General features: G+C 37.8%; 1 protein-coding gene across 1 annotated transcript in view; it reads right to left on the bottom strand.

Annotated features, from left to right (window-relative positions):
• ANKRD42 (ankyrin repeat domain 42) overlaps positions 1-23078 on the bottom strand; it is a 1245350-nt gene that overhangs the window by 813307 nt on the left and 408965 nt on the right. Inside the window, exon 4 of the mRNA XM_044071151.1 lies at positions 8300-8419. Coding sequence (XP_043927086.1) covers positions 8300-8419 — 120 coding nt within the window. The remainder of the gene's footprint in view (positions 1-8299; positions 8420-23078) is intronic.

Here is a 23078-nt window from a genome sequence, read left to right as displayed (position 1 = left end):
TTCAAGTTACGTTTTGCCTTGGTGTGTAGCTGTTGATTTGGGACAATTGTTCCTGTTAGGAGGTTTAAACTACATTATTTGAAGATGTACATAATTTTGTGCATTTGTTTTAAGTTAATAGGTTATAGAAGTGTTCTGGGGTGCTTTTGTTTTGTTTGAGGGTTTTCATTAACACAAAATGTCTTGCAAAATGTGACACAGGTTCAAACTGAGATGCCAAGAAACAACTGCATAAAAACATCAACTTGACAAATATTAACGGGTGCCTGTAACACAAAAGCTGGACATCGACATTTAGACATTTAAAAATTTTAATCATAATGTCTATAATAAACATGTTTTTTGGAATGTGAATGGCCTTACAGGTAGAGAGACAAAGGAAAGAGCACTGAATTATATTAAGAAATGCAGAGTGCAAAAAGCAATGTTTATTTGCTAAAAAAAGCATTTCAAGAGGGATGTTCAATAGAGTATCAGGGACAAGAGGATCTCCAATAGAGATAGAAGAGTAAAAAGATAGTAATGGTAGATTTGTGTTAGTAAGGGGCTACTGGCAAGGGAGGAGGATTATGCTAGCATGAATTTATAATCATCTAAAATTACAATTATGGAGCTTAAGAAACACTGGGGAGAAATCAGCTTTCAGCAGGGAATATCACTTATGCAGGTGGGGACTGGAAGTGGGGCACCTATTAAGGAAAATATAGCAAAAGATGGTAGAATTCTGAAGAAATTTATGAAAACATTTGGCATAAAAGACATGAATTTCCCAAGGTACAATAACTGGGCTTGACTACACAGAAATAATATTTGACAGGAACATGTGCATTTAATTGAAAGTTTCAACACACATCCAATAAAGATTTCAGATAACATGCCGATAACAACTAAGATAAAATGTAGGGTAATGAAATACAAATGCGATGATAGCACTTCCTCACCTACCTGTTAAAAAGACAGGATTTTAAAGAATGGGTACTGGAAATTAGGAGTTATTAGGGAAGATAGAAATGTCTTCAGAAGTTAAACAAATATGTGGGACAAAATGAAAGTGGAGTTTAAAAATGGGGAAGAAATAAAAGAAAGAGATATGGTTAAGAAGTAACAAAAGTTATTTTGAGGAGCTGACAAAGGTTAAAGTATTGCAGAGAAAGGGAGAGCTTACAGAACAAGAAGAGGTGCAAGTGCAGAGTGCTAAAGGGAAAAAGGAGTATCTGGATAATATACATGAGTTTAGAAAGATTGCTGTTAAGCAACTGCTTTTGATAACTTCAGAGCACAAAAACTTTTAGCACAACGATTTTAGACGACAGAAAGTAGAAAGGGTTGTTGCTAAACTTAGGAAGCCTATAACAAGAAAAACAGCCAGAGATCCTGTAGAGGTATTAAGAGATATTTTGGAAATTGTATGAGAATCTGTATAAAGGAGAAGAATGTGGAAATCAAGAAAACCCACAAATGGAAATATTTATGGAAGACTTGGGCTTGCCAATGTTAGAGATAGATGAGTTTCAACAATTAATTGTTAACACAGGAGGAGATGAGACAAAAATGGTGATGTATAATCAATCTACAGGAAAGTCTCCAGGAATAGATGGTATTCCAGTGGATATCTGGAAGATAACAGGGAAGAATGTGATAAAGATCTAGAAGGTTTTGTTTAACAGTATTTTAAAAGGAGGGGAACCACCAACATACTGAAAAAAAGCTGTGGTGGCTGTAATACTTAAAGACAGCAAAGACCCATCAGACCCAGCTTCATATAGGCTCATTTTAATTTTAAATCATAATTATAAAAGGTTATCTGTTTATAATAGCTAAACAAATGGCAAAGGTGTGGCCAATGGATCAATGTGGTTTTGTGGAAGGGAAGCAACATTTGACAACATTAATAGAATAATGACGATCCAGAGGGAAGCAGAATGTAAGAAAATACTATTGCTGTTGTTGGCTGTTGATCCATAGAAAGCATTCGACAGAGTAAGCTAGGATTTTATGAGCAGGCCAATAGAAGCATTCACTGATACAATAATAAGGTCAAGTACGATATATGACTGATTTGTGGCAAACATTAAAGTGGGAGGATTCCTTTCTGTTAAGTTGTGTCTGAAAAGATGAACCAGGTAGGAGTGTACTCTTTACTTGTATTATATTTAGAGCCATTGACAAAGAAAATAAGGGACTCAGAAATTCAAGGATATAATTGGTATGGTAATCAAGAAAAGATTATTTTCTTTACAGATGATATTATTTTGTACCTGATGGGACCAGAAAAGGACATCTCAGAGTTGTGGGACATTGTGAGACAGTTTCAAGTCTTTTTGGAATATAAAATTAATGAAGACAAAACAAAGGCTCTATCTGTAAACTATATGGACACACATGGATTGGTTAAGCAATGACCATATTTATGGGGGCATGATAAAATTAAGTATTTAGGAGCATGGGTTAAAATAGATTCTGTTATGTCAGCTAAGGATATGTGGAAAAAGATAATACAAAAACTGAGAAGGTGGAAGTACTTGTTTATGGATATGGATATCAAGTTACAAGAAGTGAAAATGTTTTTAGTCTCTTTAGTTTTATATATAGGTCAGGCATATTTTTTTATCAACCAGAGGAAAGGTTGTAGACAGTAGTTAATAAAGAGTTGAAGGATTTTATCTGGGAGGGGAAGAAGGCAAGTGTCAAATGGGATAAGTGGATCTTTCCAATAGAACAATGTGGTTCAGGATTACCTGATTTGAAGGGATGTTTTAGAACTATACATAACACAAGCACAAATCTTTAATTCAAAGAGGAAAGGGGTGATGATAATAATGAAGCATGGAGGAAGTTCAAGAAATAAGGAGATATTGGGATTCTGGATGCAGATCCTTAAGGAGAATAACAGCAGCCATACAGAATATTATACAATATAAAGTAACAGAAAGTATTCTAAGAACTAAGCCAACACAAGAATAAAGAAAGGGCATTCTGCCCATATGGATGACTAAAATTATAGGTACAAAGAATATGCAAGATGAGGGTTAGAATTTATGGATAAAACTGGCAAGTTAACTAAGGTATTGGGAATAAATAATTAGAGAGAGAGAGAGAAAGGTAATACAGTAGGAAGAGGCCAAGAAGACATTAAGACTGCAGACTGATATCAGCGCATAGGCAAAGAGGAAGGATGGTGAACATACCTCTCAACCTAGAAACATCAAAAATCTGGACATGGCACATGAAAAATAGGAACAAATCTGTACGCTGATTAACATAAAATCTGCATACACAATTATGTAACCCCACCCACTGTAGTGGACTTGTGGGATACCAACTTTCAAACACAAACTGAAGAATAGACAACCAAACTATAGCACCAAAGTCCCCCTGCAGCCATTCCAATGTCCCATTACCTGGCTATTTCACCCCATTTACCATAAACACTAATGTGCATACTGCTTTACTTTTACAATGATTATTTGGATTTTATTTTTGCAATTTATAGCACAATGCACAAACACTAATAGACTTCTGAGAAACAAAGCAATACTGTCTCACAATGAAAGCAGACTTGGCATTAAAATTTCTCTGCCCTTGAAACTCACATTCATTGAAACAGCATTGAAACCTGCACCACATCCAAAGAAAATGCATCTGCCCAGTGGTAGTGGATAAAGATTACCTTTGGGCTGTTTTCAAATCATAGACCCCTTGCACACAAAACATACCTACGTGTTCTTTGATGCACCTTCATGACTTTATTAAATTATATTCCTTGTATAATACAGCACACTTGTTAGACTTACAGCACATTTTAAATTTATTGTTTGAATATTTTTCCAGTAGGCAATGAAACAAAATTCATGATGAACCAGTAATGACAAAACTTCCCAATTCAGAACATTTCCATCATAAAAGTCATATTATTTATATATATATATATATATATATATATATATATATATATATATATATATCAATCACTCTTTTGAACAGCAAACACCAAGACAGTTACATCTCAGGAATTAAGAGACATATAAACCGTATGGCAGGTGAAAGAATTTCCAAAATTTGCTGTTATTAGAGGAAACCCAATTCACTTGCTTGCTTACTTCACACTGGCTACATAATTTATAATTTATGATAACATTATAAATGTCTGCTAGAATTACACTGAAGGAAATAAAGCAAAACTTAATGTGGTGCAGAGAGACAAAACGTCTTGAATCACCATGTCCAGGTATTAGCATGAATGAGACCTGCACAATATACCTCTGAATGAATAGTTTTAGCCACTTTTTAATTTAGCAAATTGAGTCACTAACTGAAGAAGCAATTATACAATTTTATATGTAAAATTAAATTCTGACTAGCAGTACATATTTATCTGCACTTCATTTATGAACAGGAAAGATTTTGACAGGTACAGAGGTAGGAGGCACAACATAAGCTACTTTAGTAACTTTCTAAATAACTGTTATTCTGCAAAGTTTAAGACCTGCCTCGTGCTTTTTTTTCATGTGACCTTAAATACTTATGACAGGTATAAATATCTCCAACATATTCATGCTAAAGTGTAGAAGCAGTCCTGCCCGGTGAGCGTACACATATATCTACCACCAATACACTTGCAGGGGTTCTGAAATCTAAAACAAAGAAATCCTCAGCTGTATCTCAGAGGCATAAACTCAATTAAAAAAAAAAAAAGTCTCTTAAATGTAACATGATAACTGACGGACATCAAACCATCCATACAAAATCAACACAGTATACACTCTTAAGTTGAAAGCATTTTGTGTGTGTGTGTGTATGTCTTCAAGTTTGGAGAGACTGTGCCAGAACTAAAGAAATTTAGCAAGCTCCCATGTCACCATCTGTGCAGCAAAGCAGTTAGAGCAGAGGGCAGAATTTTGCATGAAAATGAAGGAATTATAACAAATTCATACCGTTCATTACACATACACCTTCCTAAATAAATGGCAGCAGCTTTGTACACACACCTCTTTCCTAAACGGCAGCATAGACATACCTTTCCTAACATTTAGCAAGGCAGCAGGTTCGTAAACGGCTCTTCCCCACTCAAAGCCTTTCCAGGGCAGCAGCATTCAGCAAGGCAGCAGCTTCGTAAACAGGAAAACGGCTCTTCCCCACTGAAAGCCTTTCCAGAACAGCAGCATTCAACAAGGCAGCAGCTCCGTAAAAGTCTCTTTAACCTCTTCCCCACTCAAAACCTTTCCCGGGCTTTATCTTTGTAAACGGCTCACAGCAGCATAATTACAGGCTCTCTTGCACGCATACTGAGCTTGAGCAAGCTCAATTCCGACAGGCTGGCAGGCTGCTGACGTCATCGCGCATGGGATGACGTCAGCTCAAAAAGCCAGGAAATAAAATTTTAAACTAAAGCGCCGGGAAATTCGGAAATGAAGGGGTGCCACTCTGGAATCATGGCACCCCATTATTTGGACCCCAAAACTCAGTAAAAAATGAGTAATTCGGGATGGTTGGGAGGTCTGATGGGGAATCCTGAGTGAAAGATCTGTTCTGGTAGGGATTTCAGTTGTTAAAAAGAATAATTAGGACATATAATATATTGCAATATAACTACAGGAATCAATCAGAGGAGGTAAGAAAAGATTGAGAAGAGAAACTAGATTAGCAATTCACAAGGAAACAACAAGAGGACATATGTATATTTATTTATATTGTTCTTAACCACAGATTCCAAGACAACAACAGCGATAAAGGTCAAAAGGCCTCAGCCCTTTCTTTATATCTATCTATATATATATATATATATATATATATATATATATATATATATATATATCTTATCAGCTGGTGTTCTGCCATTTGGGGAAGGGATAAGGTCAAAGCACTGAATAATGTTGGTGACACATGTTCTACCAAACATAAAACCATGTTAATGAATATCATTGTGCTGTGATTGAATAAATAAGACTTCTATCTCTGTTCTTGAACAGTGTGTAATTTAAACTAACTGGACAGTTATTGCAAAAAATATATATATATATATATATATATATATATATATATATATATATATATATCTGTCACTTTCTGAGAATAGTATCTACAATTTTCCAGACTGTAGGTTTCAACTTGCCTCTCTCAAAATGTTAACATCTAAGTCCCTTGTCTTGCAAAGAAAGAAATAATACATGGTGAATAGTAGCAGAGGAAAAATCTTTTAACAATTAAGTGAAATCAGTCATAAAAAAGTAAATAAATGCTTTTTGAAAACAGACTGAACATTAACTGTGAAGTCAAAGTTTTGCATTCTGCAATAAAGTACTAAATACATGGCTTTGTGAATACAGCAAAAAACATCTGATTTTCCTTTATGAATACAGTGGTCACACTTCATAACAGAAATGCTTTCCAAAAAAATGAATCTGTTGAAATATGATAATGTAGCATGACTTAAAAGACTAGACTTTATTCACGTTATAACAGAAATGTTTTCCAAGAAAAAAAATGACTGTTGCAAGAAGATAATTTGACATGAATGAAAAGTCTAGAACTTTTCTGCCTGTATAGGTTATACATATATCAACGTTACTGAGTAAAAGCATTCACAATAAAAACTGGCAGTAACTGCACAAATGAGTAAAGGTACACACAGAATCTACTTAAACACAAGAAGAAAAGTGCAATTACTTGAAAATGTAGGCAATATTATTGTAGAGTTTGTTTTAACACTACTAAATAAGGCACACTTAACTGTACAAAAAATTGCTAAAATATTACTTAAATGAAACAAGAAAGTCCCTCATGGTGGGCAAATCTGAGGTTTACTTTTCCTCAGACTATTAGAAATGCAGACTAATTAATCTAGGAAACATAACTAGCAACTTGATTATCTCAAACATTCAGAAAAATTATCATCTCCAGTGCTAATTGGGCAACACTGTGCTGCCCACCAGTACAGTGATGATAATGATAGTCTGTGATTCATGATAAAGCTGCACTAAGCAAAGCTCATTAGTTAATAATTTTCATATCTCTGAATCAAACATTGCACTGTTAGACCTAAGTGTGATAGTGTACCCCATAACAATTCATGCAAAGCAGGGGCACAGGCACCTTCTAAATATGTGCATGCATGCTCACACACACACACACAGACACACACACACACACACACACACACACACACACACACACACACACACACACACACACACAAACTTACTTCCAAGGGGGCTAACAGCCCTGATCTGTTTACTGAAGTGAAAAAAGGTTGTATGCTGTCAAAAGACGATGTACATTTTTTACCCTTTCCCCCAAATACCATAGTTGAACTATTGTCTAATTCACTCTACTATGTTATTCAGATGCTGGTGATACTTCTAGGAGACAGCACATTTTACCAGTGAGACTGATGTGTGTACTACGAGTCTATGTTTGGCCATCAAATAAGTATGTTCATCGAATGGCCATTCGAACACAAACCTGCGAATGTCCCTTTTAACTAAATGGCACTTCATCATAAAAAAAAAAAAAAAATTAAACGGCCATAGTTGGCCAACAGAAAGTAAACAACACATACATACTTTTAGGTAAAGTACAGATAAGAAAAGTTTCCCTTTCCACACTGTAGTGCAATCACGGAGTTGGCATAATTGGAGGGGACATAACCCCCCACATTAGTAGGATTCTCCTCCTAATGTGCAGGGCTATGACCCCCACACACCCCTAATTATATATACCAACTCCAAGATCACACTACAGTGTGGAAAGGGAAACTTGTTTTATCCATACTTCACCTAAAAGTATGTACGTGCTGTTTACTTTCTGTTGGCCAACTATGGCAGTTTGATGTGTTTTGTTACACTGACGCGCCTCCGCGAGTAAAAGACCATTTACAGATTTGTGTTCAGTGAATGGCCATTTGATGAACATGCTATTCGATGGCCGAACATAGATCCATGTACTACAGGCCAATACATTTGTACTGCTGTAGTGGTATACCATTCTCTGAATCACTCAGGCATAACTCACTGCGAAAACCTGCAAAGGACATGTTAGTAAAATGCATTATTCCTTTCTGACTCCCAAGGTATATTTGTTCTGTGTAACCCATCAGGTCATTAGACATTCATTTATATTCCCCATGTTAAATTCATCTGCTATGCAGATGTCAAAATGCACACATGAAGTCAAAATAACGTGGACAGTTAAGTTCTCCAATTTATTTTTAATTAATTTTGGCTCACTTAATGTAGTGAAGCACCTCCAAAAAAATGACAACAAAAATAAAATGCATGTAATCAGTTCAAAAACTTCTTACCACACCACTGCGAAGTATGGTCTGTAGTGTATAGGAATGGCCATGAGCAGCTGCAAGGTGGGCTGGAGTGCAATCTTTATCATCCCGAGCAGCAAGATTAGCTCCATTAACTATTAAGGCCTAAGGTAAAACAAAAACACAAAATATGATACTATTGAGCCAATTATAGCTTCAGAAGAATGCTACTTATTTAAAACAGCTTATCCTCTTGAAGTGGCTGACCTTACATTACAAGCTATTCTTTATCAACTTTAAACAAACATGGGTAAATATGCATCACTTTATTCATTGCACTACCAAGTAAATATGCAAATGTAATACTTATTAAACATGAAAGAAAACAGAGATGCAAGAACTTTGATTTCTTTGCTGACTGTTTATTTCCAGCTCTTTAGATTTCTTATTATTCTGTGATTATACATTCTACATCTTCATAATTAAAACACTACTCAATAAGAGTCAGAACAATGCTAGCTCATTATGATTCATCTAATTAAAATTCAAGTTTATTTACATCAGTAAGACTAAATTTGATGTTAAATAAATATGAAACAAGATGCACATAAATTGAATGCTACTGCAATGGTATGCAATCAAAAATTAAAATGAGTATTCAGTGCAAAATGGAAATGGCAAAAGCTAAATAGCGAGCTACAAAAAAATGGGTCTTCATAGGTCTCTTGTACCAGTGCAGTGCTAGAAACTCCTCAATTCACTGTGGCAGTAAATCCAAATGTGTGGGCATGGTAAGAAAAAATGCCAGATGCCACATGACTCAAAACACATGTTCAGAACTGTGAAGAGCTCTTAGAAAAGGGAAGAAGCAAAGTACAAGGAGATAAATGGAATATGTGGGAATAATACAAGCAGAAGAAAAAGTTCAGGAGGAGGAGGAGTGAAATTTAAGAGAAGGCAGGATATGAGAAATTTATGTAATGTTGGAGTGAATGGTAATTGTTAAAATGTGTGTGTGTATGTATATATATATATATATATATATATATATATATATATATATATATATATATATATATACACACACACACACACATATATATATATATATATATATATATATATAGAGAGAGAGAGAGAGAGAGAGAAATAGAGATATAAAATAGATAAAACAATGGAAATTTTGTTAATGGTTTGTTTTCTTTTCTATACTGCATGTGAGCCTATGTCATTATCTAAATAGTGTGATTTTAATAAAGGTGTTGATAAAAAAGAACTGCTAGTAGTCCCAGAGTGGAAGGGCAAGCCACCTAATAGGGAACAAGTAAATCTTTAAGATGGGGAGGTCCAAATCATGCATGAAAATTTAAGCCAGCACAAAAATCATAAAGGTGATGTATGACCTCACAGATAACCAGTGTAAGCTCCACAACAGAAGTATAATGTGGCAGTAATCAGATGTAGCAGGGCACATACACAGAAAACAGCATTACATTCAAAATACAGTCCTGTGGAACTCCACAGTCCACATTATAAGAAAATGAGTTAACTTTAGAAACTACCCCCTGGGAGTGCAATGCAAACCAAATGAGTACAGCTCCTGAGAACCCACAATAAAGATGTACATATTCCAAAAGTATCCTCCGTGCTCAGTCACACCGGATGTGCTGAAAGATGAAATCTAAGATGTTCCATTGATCTCCTGTCAAAAGGGAGCCATTCATTATGCTTATAAGAGCAGTGTCATTACTGGATCATGATTGAAATCCAGACTGAAATGGACCACAGACACCATGCTCCTTAAGATGGAATCGAGCAATTTGAGGACAATCCTGTGAATAATCTAAAGTTTGAGATAATTGGCACCTCTCCAAGTCATCAGAATTCATTATTTTTTTCAGAGAAATGAATAACAAATGACTACTTTAACATGGATGGGAAAAACTCTGGACTCAAGAGAAGAGGGAACAATCCAATCGGTAACCGTACCCAAAACATCCAAGCAAGTAAAGACTGGTGACAACATAGTTTGTTGCAGTGGCTAAGACAATTCTTTGAGAGGTGATTGATGAAGATAGGTGAGTGATTGCCGGTATTGCTATTAGTGCTTAACAGTCATTCTGCACTGGTCTGATAAACTGTGCTAGATTTGGTGACAGTCTTATCATTTTATGTTTAACAGATGTATGTCACTAAATCACCTGGGTTTTGTCTGCAAAGGGTCAGTGCATCCAGCCCCTTTGCCCTGTTAATTAATTTATTAATTCCAGTTCTTATACCCACATACATATATACATAAACAAATAAAAGTGAAAAGTGCATCAGGGACTGCATATGAGACCTGTTCAAACTGCAAGTTATCAACACTTTTATCAGAAATGTACCTATCTGATGAACAGTCCAAAACAATTTTTGCATTCCATCAGTTTCTTGCTGGTAAGGGTAAGCCATTACCCTTATTATCAAAGGATCCTGTCTTTATTTTATAGCCAGTACTATCCATTATACTTCCCTATGAAACATTTTACTTCAATATGTTAACAATGTTCTATCCCCCTCTCTCATATACGACCGTCTTCTTTTTACTTTTGCAAATTTTCTTCCCATATCTGGCATAGTTTAGTGGAACAGTGCAGAATGATTTTGCATCATTATAAAATTACAATTTATGTACAGCATAGGTGTCAGTTCTATGCACTGTAGTGTAAAGTAATACTAGAACTTGTTAGTAGTCTTAAGTACAATATAACCCTGACAGTTTTGCCACTACACTAAAAGTGGCATGGCTGGTTTTGAAATATCATTAAAAATGAATTACATTTTTCTTATTACGGTTATGACATCACTGAGTACACTGATATTTGTCAAGGCATTTCAGCATTTAACAACAACTCATACAATGAAATTTAAAGTATAGTATAAAATATCAAGTCTATACTGTTCTTGCTTTTATTATTATTATTATTATTATTAGTAGTAGTAGTAGTAGTAGTAGTAGTAGTAGTAGTAGTAGTAGTAGTAGTACTACAAGGGGGAAGCACTTAGGATCCCCTTTCTCCTACAGTGAATAATGTGTAGCCAAATACTAAAAACACAAATATACACAAATACGATGAGTCAATTTAGTCCTCGGATCTTTTGGAGCAGAATAAGAAAACATTGTCACATCCCTTAAGCGAATCTACATGATAAGCAGTCAAGCAGTACAGGCTATGAGCAATTCAGAAAACCCAGCTACACAGCAGGGTTAGACCTTACAATGTGGTAGTCCCTGATATATGCTAAAGACTGTACAGTGAGGCAAAAATATGGGGGAGCAATTCAAAAATGTTTAAATGCCGCATAAAGGAGCTGTTCCTGTTATGTTAGGGGTTGCCACAGCTAAGGTAAATGTGTATCTATAGGAGGCCTTCATTGCAGCTGCTATGACCAAAGGTGCACAATGTCATCCTGAAAGGTGCAGGATCATCCAACTGTGCTTAATATTTCATGCCTTCCATGACAGTAACATACAGAACAATGTTGACAGGGACATAATGAAAGAAATCATGGAAATGTGTCAAACACATCTGCAACCTCATGGGAGTTCTGGAGTACCTATCCAGTGGATACAATGGTATATCTGGATTTACATATATTAGCTATGGGGAGTTTTCAGCAACCAACTGGGAAAACAGTGGATGACCTTAAGCATCTGCCTTGAGAATATTTTGTTTCCTAGATGTCATGCTTTAGCATTTGGGGAACTTATGTGGTTCACAAGAACCCCAGAGGACAGAGCCAACATCATGTGAGAATTCTATGATTTAGACCATCTCCCTGAGGTACTGGAGTCCATAAACTGCATCCACATTAAAATAAATGCCCCACCTGATGAATTGAGAAGGAAGTACATGAACAACAGCTAAGGGTATCACTCCATCAACTGCCTGGCAGTCTGTAATACACACTGTATCATACAAAATGTGTGTGCAGGCCACCTAGGAAGCTTTCATGATTCCCACATATGGCACACGTGGCCTGTACCAATGCTTTGTAAGGGGTGACTTCCAATGGGGGCATCATGTTGATGAAGTTCCATTACATACAGCAACAAATATATCTTTATCTGTTTAAGTTCATTTTAACAACCTGCACCTGCTTTAGCTAAGGTTTTTAAGCCTATATTAGTGATTCCAGTAAATAACTAGACTATATTTTTCTATTTAAGTGATCTAGTTATTGGTATTAAGTCCCAGTTTCTTTCTTATGTGGTAAGTAACATGCTAGTTCAGGTCTTGCATTTGTTTTAAGGTAGTTACAGGTCAGTCAGTTACAGAGCTACTGTGTCTGAATTGAAGATGATTTGTGATAGTTCTGATACATACAGCAACAAAGATAAGCAACGATATTTCATTTCTTGATCTGTTTTTAACTTCATTTTAACAGCCTGTATATGCTTTACCTAAGGTCTTTAAGCTTATATTAGTACTTCCAGTGAATAATTGCACTGTATTTTAACAATTTAAGGGGTCTAACTTTTGGTATCAAACCCTAGTTTCTTTCTTATGTGGTAAGTAACAGTCATGCTAGTTCAGGATTTGCATTTGTTTTAAGGTAGTTCCAGGTCAGTCAGTTACAAAGCCAAGTCAAAGAATGTTTCCATCATCCTAAACTTTCACTGCTGTGTTTGAACTGCAGACGATTTGTGATAGCTCCAATACACAGAGCAACAAAGATAAGGAACGATTTTTCATTTCTCAATCTGTTTTTAAGTTAATTTTAACAGTCTATCTGCTTTAGCTAAGGTCTTTTAAGCCTGTATTAGTAATTCCACTGAATAATTGCACTGCATGTTTACAGTCTAAATTGTCTAATTGTTGGTATTAAACCCTTGTTTGTTTCTTATGTGGGGCATGACAGCCAGGCTAGTTCAGAACTTGTGCTTACACTAAGGCAGTTCAAGGCCAGTCAATTACAGAGCTAAGTATCTAAGAATGTTGTTTAACTTAAGTTTAACTACTGGGTTTGGTCTCTGAGTGGTACACAGCAGTAGTGATGCCCCACAATAAGGGTGGCCTTACAACCAACCTGGAGAACTTACAGACCCATCAGCCTAACAAGTCATATCTGCAAAGCCATGCAAAGTATAATAACAGACCTCATAAACTGTGATATCATGATATCAAGAATATTGTTAGATTGCCTCAAAAAGTTTGGTTTTGTGTAGGCTAGACCCAGTCTACTTAAACTGGTAAATTTCTTTAAAAGGGTTATAGAGGCTAGAAATGGTGGCCATGCAGTATATGTGATGTATCTTGACCCCACTAAGGCCTCTGACACAATTCCTCATGCTGGCATCATACAAAAGCTAAATGATTTAACAATCATATATGGTAAGATGAATAGCAAACTGGCTAAAAGACAGAACCCACACAGTCTGAGCTCCAGGTGTTTTATCAGAAAGTATGAAAGTGGTCAACAGTGTTCTTCAGGGCTCAGTGTTCGGACCACTCCTTTTTGGTATTTACTTCTCTGATCTCCAAGCAGAGAGCCAACACCTCTGTCTAATAAAGTTTGCAGACGATTGCAAACTGAGAATTTTTGTTAAGTCACCCTGTGGCAACCAAACCCTCCAGAATGAACATGCCCTAATGAACACTTGGTATACGAAAACTGGGCTTGAACTAAATGCTACAACTGCAGTATCATCAGTTTTGCTAGACAACCCTTCTCATCATACTGCCTAGACAACACACCTCTGCAAAACAAAAATGCACTTCGGGACTGAAGTACTTGGATTGACAGCTCCCTCTTTGACCATCATGTAAGAACAGTAGTCAAGAAATCAATCCTTTTACTTAGCCTAGCTAATTGTCAATGGAATATCATTAAGGTCTAAAGAGGTAATCAGTCTCTTGTACTCAGCATTGATCAGGCCACTTACTGAGTACAATGCCCCTTTGGGAAGTATGACACTGAACATATAAAACAACCAGAAAGACACCAATGTTCCTAACCAAAAAATGAGTGGCCTAAAGTCCCTGAACTACCAAGAAAGGCAGGAAGCTCTATCACTTTATTTCACAAATACTTGCCTTGTATCCAGTGTAATCCTTGCTCAGATAAATACTTTAAATTGATTTTTGCACTTTTAGATATTTAAGAATACGGCTACTGTATTTTTGATGTATTTATTGTATTTTTCTACCTTTTACCACTGTAAAGGGCTATGCTTTTCACTGAACCACTGTAAAGGGCTATGCTTTTCACTGAACTTGACACTGGTTGCTTTGCATTGTAGTTGTTTTAAAAGTATTGGTGTATTATTATTTATCAATTAACTATCTGTTCACCAAGAACATGGACTGGTCTGTTGACCATTTCAGCCACAACCTGAGCTCAAAAAGCAGAAAATACATCAAGGCCTTTCAATCAACATTACATACAAAATGAGTACATAGCAAAATTCAGAACATAGTAAAATTGAATGCAGATAAGGTAACATTAAAAGACCCAGTCAGGGTGCATTGAATAGAAGATATATACAAAATGCAAGCTAAGATATGCACAAAATATAGTGCAATCAAACATATAATAAATGAACTCGTGTGTGTGTGTATATATATATATATATATATATATATATATATATATATATATATATATATATATATATGTATGGTTCTACCTGACATAAACGAAACCCCAAAACACCGACAATGCAATCACCGAAACCACATAACCGACAGTACAAAAACACGAAACCCCACATGCCCGACAACGAAATAACCGACGGTACACAAACACGAAACCTCATACACTGCACACACCACAATCACAACAATCAACAAACAAAACACATTCCCTGTCCAAAAACCACATACACAACACAAGCACACCAAAATCCCTACAAACCCACACTAAACCTCACATACACAACTACCTACAACCCTAACCCAAACCCTAACCCTAAGGTCCGTCACTACCGCACACTTACCTGACCCGCTCTCTAACCCTAACTCACTTATCCTGCCCCTAACCCAAACACAATCACTACCGCACACTTACCTGACCCGCTCCCTAACCCTAACTCACTTAACCTGCCCCTAACCCAAACACAATCACTACTGCACACTTACCTGACCCGCTCCCTAACCCTAACTCACTTAACCCACCCCTAACCCAAACACAATCACTACCGCACACTTACCTGACCCGCTCCCTAACCCTAACTCACTTAACCCTCCCCTGTCCCCACAGACCGTCAATATCCACACTTACCTTACTCGCATCCTAACGTCCATCACTACCGCATACTTACACAGCCTTTTCCCATGTCGGCATCCTCGGCGTCGGTGCTTTCATCCGTCGAGTCGGTCTTCTGAACTGTCGATCTTCTGGGGCCCGTCGCGTCGGACTTCTGAACTGTCGATCTTCTGGGGCTCACGATTTCCATGTCGATGTTCCGGCGTGTCAACTAACTGAGGTAGAACCATATATATATATATATATATATATATATATATATATATATATGTGTGTGTGTGTGTGTGTGTGTGAAATATTTAAATATAAAATACCACATTAAGAGAGTGAGGAAAAACCCAGCCACTGGGGATGCACAAGCCAGTGCATTTCTTTGTGCCGGTCCCAAGTCCGGATAAATGGGGAGGGTTGCGTCAGGAAGGGCATCCAGCGTAAAAATTCTGCCACAACACTTATGGAGCAAAAATTTCATATTTCCATACCGGATCTTTCGAGGCCCAGGTTAACAACGACCGCCACCAGTACTGTTAGCCAACAGGGTGCTGGTGGAAATTGGGCTACTGTTGGCCGAAGGAGAAGAGGAGGGTGAAGGCATGCCTGAAGGCAGGAAGAGAGGAGGAAGGTTAGGAGAGTAGCAGTGAGGGTAGGAACTTTGAATGTTGGCAGTATGACTGGTATAGGAAGAGAGCTAGATGATATGATGGAGAGAAGGAAGGTTGATGTATTGTGTGTGCAAGAGACCAGATGGAAGGGAAGTAAGGCCAGGTGTTTAGGAAATGGGTTCAAATTGTTCTATCATGGTGTGGATGGCAGGAGAAATGGGGTAGGGGTTATACTAAAGGAACAATATGCCAAGAGTGTTTTAGACGTGAAGAGAGTGTCTGACAGAGTGATGTTTATGAAGCTCGAAATTGATGGTGTAATGATGAATGTTGTTAGTACATATGCTCCACAAGTTGGGTGTGCAATGGATGAGAAAGAGAAATTTTGGAGTGAGTTGGATGAAGTTGTGGTGAGTGTACCCAAGGGTGAGAGACTAGTGATTGGAGCGGACTGTAATGGTCATGTTGGTGAAGTGAACAGAGGGGATGAGGAAGTGATGGGTAGGTATGGTGTTAAGGAGAGGAATGCAGAAGGACAGATGATTGTGGATTTTGCGAAAAGGATGGATATGGCTGTGGTGAATATGTATTTTAAGAAGAGGGAGGAGCATAGGGTGACGAACAAGAGTGGAGGAAGATGCACACAGGTGGATTATATCCTACGTAGGAGGGCCAGTCTGAAGGACATTGGAGACTGTAAAGTGGTGGCAGGGGAAAGTGTAGTTAAGCAGCATAGAATGGTGGTCTGTAGGATGATGTTGGTGATCAAGAAGAGGAGGAGTGTGAAAGCAGTGCCAAGGATTAAATGGTGGAAGTTAAAAAAGGGTGATTGTGAAGTGGAGTTTAGGGAAGAGTTAAGACAGGCACTGGGAGGCAGTGGAGAGTTACCGAATAGCTGGGTAACTACAGCAGAACTATTAAGGGAGACTGCTAGAAAGGTGCTTGGTTTGACATCTGGACAGAGGAAGGAGGACAAGGAGACCTGGTGATGGAATGAGGAAGTACAGGAGAGTATACAGAGGAAGAGGCAGGCGAAGAAGAAGTGGGATTGTCAAAGAAATTAAGAAAGTAGACATGAGTATAAGGAGATGAGGCACATGGCAAAGAGAGAGGTGGCGAAAGCTAAGGATAAGGCGTATGGAGAGTTGTATGAGAGATTGGACACTAAAGAGGGAGAAAAGGACCTATACCAATTGGCTAGACAGAGGGACAGAGCTGGGAAAGATGTGCAGCAAGTAAGGGTGATAAAGGATAGTGAGGGAAAGGTACTCACAAGAGAGGAGAGTGTGTTGAGTAGATGGAAAGAGTATTTTGAGAGGCTGATGAATGAAGAGAATGAGAGAGAGAGAAGGTTGGATGATGTGGGGATAGTGAATCAGGAAGTGAAACAGATCAGCAAGGTGGAAGTAAGGACAGCTATGAAGAGGATGAAGAATGGAAAGGCTGTTGGCCCAGATGACATACCAATGGAAGCATGGAGGTGATTAGGAGAAATGGCAGTGGAATTTTTAACTAGATTGTTTAATGAAATTTTGGAAAGTCAGAGGATGCCTGAGGAGTGGAGGAAAAATGTTTTGGTACCTATCTTTAAGAATAAGGGTGATGTGCAGAGCTGCAGTAACTACAGAGGGATAAAATTGATCAGTCACAGCTTGAAGTTATGGGAAAGAGTAGTAGAAGCTAGGTTAAGAAGGGAGGTGATGATTAGTGATCAGCAGTATGGTTTCATGCCAGGAAAGAGCACTACAGATGCAATGTTTGCTCCGAGAGTGTTATTGGAGAAATACAGAGAAGGTCAAAAGGAGTTGCATTGTGTCTTTGTAGACTTGGAGAAAGCATATGACAGGGTGCCTAGAGAAGAGTTGTGGTATTGTATGAGGAAGTCGGGAGTGGCAGAGAAGTATGTAAGAGTGGTACAGGATATGTACGAGGGTAGTGTGACAGTGGTGAGGACTGCAGTGGGAGTGACAGATCCGTTTAAGGTGGAGGTGGGATTACATCAAGGATCAGCTCTGAGTCCTTTCTTATTTGCAGTGGTGATGGACAGGTTGACAGATGTGATCAGACAGGAGGCCCCATGGACTATGATGTTTGCAGATGACATTGTGATCTGTAGTGAGAGTAGGAATCAGGTTGAGGAGACTCTGGAGAGGTGGAGATATGCTCTAGAGAGCAGAGGAATGAAGGTCAGCAGGGCTAAGACAGAATTTATGTGTGTAAATGAGAGGGAGGATAGAGAAATGGTGAGACTGCAGGGAGTAGAGTTGGTAAAAGTGGACGAGTTTAAGTACTTGGGATCAACAGTTCAGAGTAATGGTGAATGTGGAAGAGAGGTGAAGAAGAGAGTACAGGCAGGGTTGAGTGGGTGGAGAAAATTGTCAGGAGTGATTTGTGGCAGACGGGTACCAGTAAGAGTGAAAGGGAAGGTCTACAAGAGGGTAGTGAGACCAGCTATGTTATATGGGTTGGAGACAGTGGCATTGACAAAAAGGCAGGAGTCAGAGCTGGATGTGGCAGAGTTAAAGATGTTAAGATTTGCACTCGGTGTGACTAGGATGGATAGGATTAGGAATCAGTATATTAGAGGGTCAGCTCATGTTGGACAGTTTAGAGACAAAGCAAGAGAGATGAGATTGCATTGGTTTGGACATGTGCTGAGGAGGGATGATGGGTATACTGGGAAAAAGATGCTAAGGATGGAGCTGCCAGGTAAGAGGAAAAGAGAAAGGCCTAAGATAAGGTTTATGGACGTGGTGAGAGAGGACATGCAGGCGGTTGGTGTGACACAGCAAGATGCAGAGGATAGGAAGAAATGGAAAGAGATGATCCGCTGTGGCGACCCCTAACGGGAAAAGCCGAAAGATGATGATGATGATTAAGAGAGTGAGAAAAGTTTTTAATTGTATTCTATTATCCATGAAATGGGTAATAGAATTATCTAACCATTGTCATGGTAAAAGCTGCAGGTGGAGTCAGTAAAGAGATACTCTTTAAGTGCATCTTTGAAGCTTTTAATAGTTTCTAGATTTTTGTTTGTTAATGTGACCCATATGAATTCACTCTGGGCTAACTGTAGTGTAGTTTTACATTAAGAAGTCCTGGAATGGTATTTTTTCTAGTGGGAGTAGAAGGTGGCCTGGTCTGTCTGAGCTGGGGATCACACAGGGAGGCTACTTGTTTGGTCACAGAGCTATTTTATTATTTAGTCAGTTGCCCTGCCTCTATAAATTCAGCATGTTTGCACATCCTGCATCACCGGTTAGCAGTGCCATGTGTGTACACAGGCAAACAGAATTGACATTTTCCATATAAAACTACCCCTGAAATGTCCACTGTACTTAGCTTGGCAAAGAGCAACTAGTTTGTGCAGTGAGGAGCGCCCACAGCCAAGTTTGGTCTTAGATAGTCCTGATTATGGTCTATACTCTTACAGCAACTAACCTAGCCAGCTTTAATCCCCTCTAGTACCATCCCCTTATACAAGAAAAAATAATTATCCATAGTCATGGGCATGCACTTCCCTGCCATCTTTGCATCCAGCCTGGTGGATATGGGTATCCTGAGACAACCATAGTCATGGGCATGCACTTTCCTGCTATCTTTGCATCCAGCCAGGTGGATATGGGTATCCTGAGGCAATGTAGCATTTGCCTCATATCTATTGATAACAAAATGAAGAAACCAAGGTACAGATCCACACAAGAAAATTTTTATGAGCGCTTTCGTCTCTCTAATGGAAACTTCATCAGAATTAAGCTACTTTTACCCAACATCCCTTTTATACATGACTAAACAATTACAACTTACAGCAATTAGTAAAACACAATTGATAAATTAGTAAAACAGTTTCTTAAAGCAACCATCTCCACACCTATGTAAAAACAGGATAAAAATCTTAAAACAGTTATTTTGGTGTATAAAAATTACAATGCATAATCCATAAGTAACATGCATAACCTTCCTCAGCAGTATTTGCAGTGGGTCCATCAAAAGCAATAATCCTGTATTTTCATTTTATAGAAAGAACTGTGCCTTACGTCTTAAAACAGAACTAATGGACACTGCACTATTAATTCTGGGACCCTCTGATACATTTGCCCTTATTTGCCATTTTAGTTCTGACAATTCCAAGAAGTCATTAAGGGGTCCCCCTCTTTCTCCCAGGTTTATCTGTTCTATTATAACAAATTTAAAACAGTGTCCTTCATTGGCAATAATGTGTGTTGCTAGTGCATTTTTACCATCCTTTTTGTTTATATCCTAATAATGTTGATATATTCTGCTCCTTAGTGCATTTATAGTTTTGTTAATGTAGAAACTCGGGCACTGGGAGCATAGGGCTAGATAAACCACACCTTTACTGTTGCAGGACATTTTCCGTCTTATAGTGTCTTTACCATAGTTAGGGATCATAATGTCTTTAGCTTCCAGAATGTATTGGTACTGGAGACAATAACCACATTTAACCATCCCTATATCTCTACCTTGATGGTATTTCTGTCTTTCTAGTATATTTTTATACTGCAGTCTCTCTTGTACACTATGTTAGGACCTGGTCCTACTTGTTGTACCTGCTCTAGATCAGTACTAAAATATTCAAGTTGTGCTGGATAATGTTTTTAATGTTATAAAATTGGTTGAATTTAAATATAGCTGACCTTAAGTACTACAACTTTCTTGTCTTACTTTGTTCTGAATTCCTCCCCTTGTACCCAGTAGGGGTAATAAATACCCACTTAACCTTTTATTACCTCCTGAAGTATATTGTGAACATAGCTCAAAGGCTACCCTCTCCTTTCTAACATGTCTTTTAGTATATTAATCTGTATAACAAACTCATCATGTTCAGAAATCATCCTAGCTAGTCTTACCCCCTCACCTTTTACTAATGCCTTCTTTTGATGAAGGGGATGACAGCTAGTGAAATGTAAGACTGTTTGAATAAGTGGGTTTACGATATATAGTAGAGGTAAACTGTTGTTTTTCGGAATCTTTAATAATAGTAATGTCCAAATAATGGACGGTGGTTTCAGAGATAGAGTGGGTAAATTCCAGGAAGTCAGTGCTATTATTCAAAAATTCAAGGAAGTTGTTGTTTCCTCTTATCCTTCCAAAAAATTATTATATCATCAAGGAACCGCCCATAAAATGTCCAGTCTTTTGCATAAGAACTAGTGAATATATATTCTCTCTCCCAGAATGCCAGTGCAGTATTGGCAAAGATGGGGGCACATTCTGCCCCCATTGCCACCCCCTTCACTTGCTTAAATAACTGTTGTTCAAAAGTTATGATGTTAGTATCCAACACCAGTTCTATCAATGTTCTTAGTGTTAGGATACTGTTATGGCTGAGTGTATAGTACTGGCAGAGATATTGGTAAAACCAGTCTATACCCATTTCATGTGGTATGACTGAAAATAAATCCTTAATGTCTGCCATCATAAAAACTAAGTTGTCAGCGTACATATTTTTGTTGATTTTAGGCAAAAAATCCCATGAATCCTTAAGTATCCAGGGGCAGTCAAGTAAAATGTCCTTGAGTTGGCATCTATAAATTTTGCTATGGGGAAAGTCTTAGATGCTCGAGCGTCAACAATTGGTCTAAATGGGGGATCAACAAGGTCTTTGTGAATCTTGGGAATCCCAAATATTGTCGGTATTTTGGGATTTTTTTTTACTGACATGTAATAGTGGTCTTCTAGACTAATCTCCTGGTTCATAAGTAACTCTTCCAGCATAATGTCAACTTTGTTATAGCTAATATTTTTTTCATTTAGACTAATTTCACAATAAGTTTCCCCAAATAAGTGGTTAAACATTTTATTGGTATACATGTCATGATTCATAATGACCAAGCCCCCACCTTTGTCGAGTTTCATGACCTGTATCTCTGGGTTTTGAGATATTTCCCTGAGTAACGTTGTTTCTGTGTTACTCAAGTTGTTAGCCCTACTATTTCCCCCTTTTCTGGGCACTTCCCTTATGTCTTTCTCACACAACTTCTCAAAAGTTAACACTGCAGGGTGCAAAGTGGGGTTAAATGTACTGGGCTTTTTATGTCTTGACTGTTCATTGATGTTATAGTTCAGGCCCTTTAAAAAAAAATTCAGCTTTCTAGTGAAAAGCTTAAGTTCAATTATAGTTTGATCTAGGGAAGCCTTTTTGTCACGTACAAATGAAATACTTTCTGAAAAAAATCTGCTATCTGGCCATCGAATTCAATACAGCTGTAGTTATAAACTTTAAAGTCCCCACTTGTATTTTGTAAAATAACTACATTGGTGTTATATGCATTTTCTAATATCTGTTCCCCCTCCCTCTCCAATTCCCCCTGGAATGTGTGGGGTAATGGTAGTTGTGGTAATAATGTCTCCCCCCTCCCCTGGTTTATCAGTCTCTTTGACCTCCTCGGGGGGGGGGGTCCTCTAAAGGGACCAGGGAACTTGCCCTTTTGTCACTACTGTTATAGTTGACACAGTTTGTATCAGGCACGCTGTATTCAACATTACTACGTGCCCTTTCCTGCCCTTTAGGCGGTAATGGATAAGCTCCATTCTCCCCATATTCCTTTTCATCCTGCCTTAGTTTATGCATTTTTCTTTGCTTTAATTCATACATTGTACAATCAATGTTTTCAAACATTTTAAAATAGTCCACTTTTTTACTTTCAAATAAGTCTTTTTGGATGTTCTCATCCACTGTATTTATTTTATTTAATAGATCAGCCATTTTCCAATCATTGTCCATGATTAAGCATTTTAGAAGTTCACAACCATTTTTATTAAACAATTCCAAAAGCTCTAGGTGAAGTAATGAGTCCCTTACCAGGCCAGTTGGAAACTTCCACAATCTCAGGCCCTTTGGAATCCTTTCAGTACGGATACATTCATTTAGATAGCTACTCTCCATCTGTAGCTTACGATAGTCCAAAGTAATTTTTTCTAAGTTTAGTAACTGTTCATTCAAACTACCA

This window comes from Protopterus annectens, chromosome 5.part0, assembly GCF_019279795.1.
Source record: "Protopterus annectens isolate FY-2018-M chromosome 5.part0, PAN1.0, whole genome shotgun sequence".
Lineage (NCBI taxonomy): Eukaryota > Metazoa > Chordata > Ceratodontiformes > Protopteridae > Protopterus > Protopterus annectens.
This window is presented reverse-complemented; position numbering and strand designations above follow the sequence as displayed.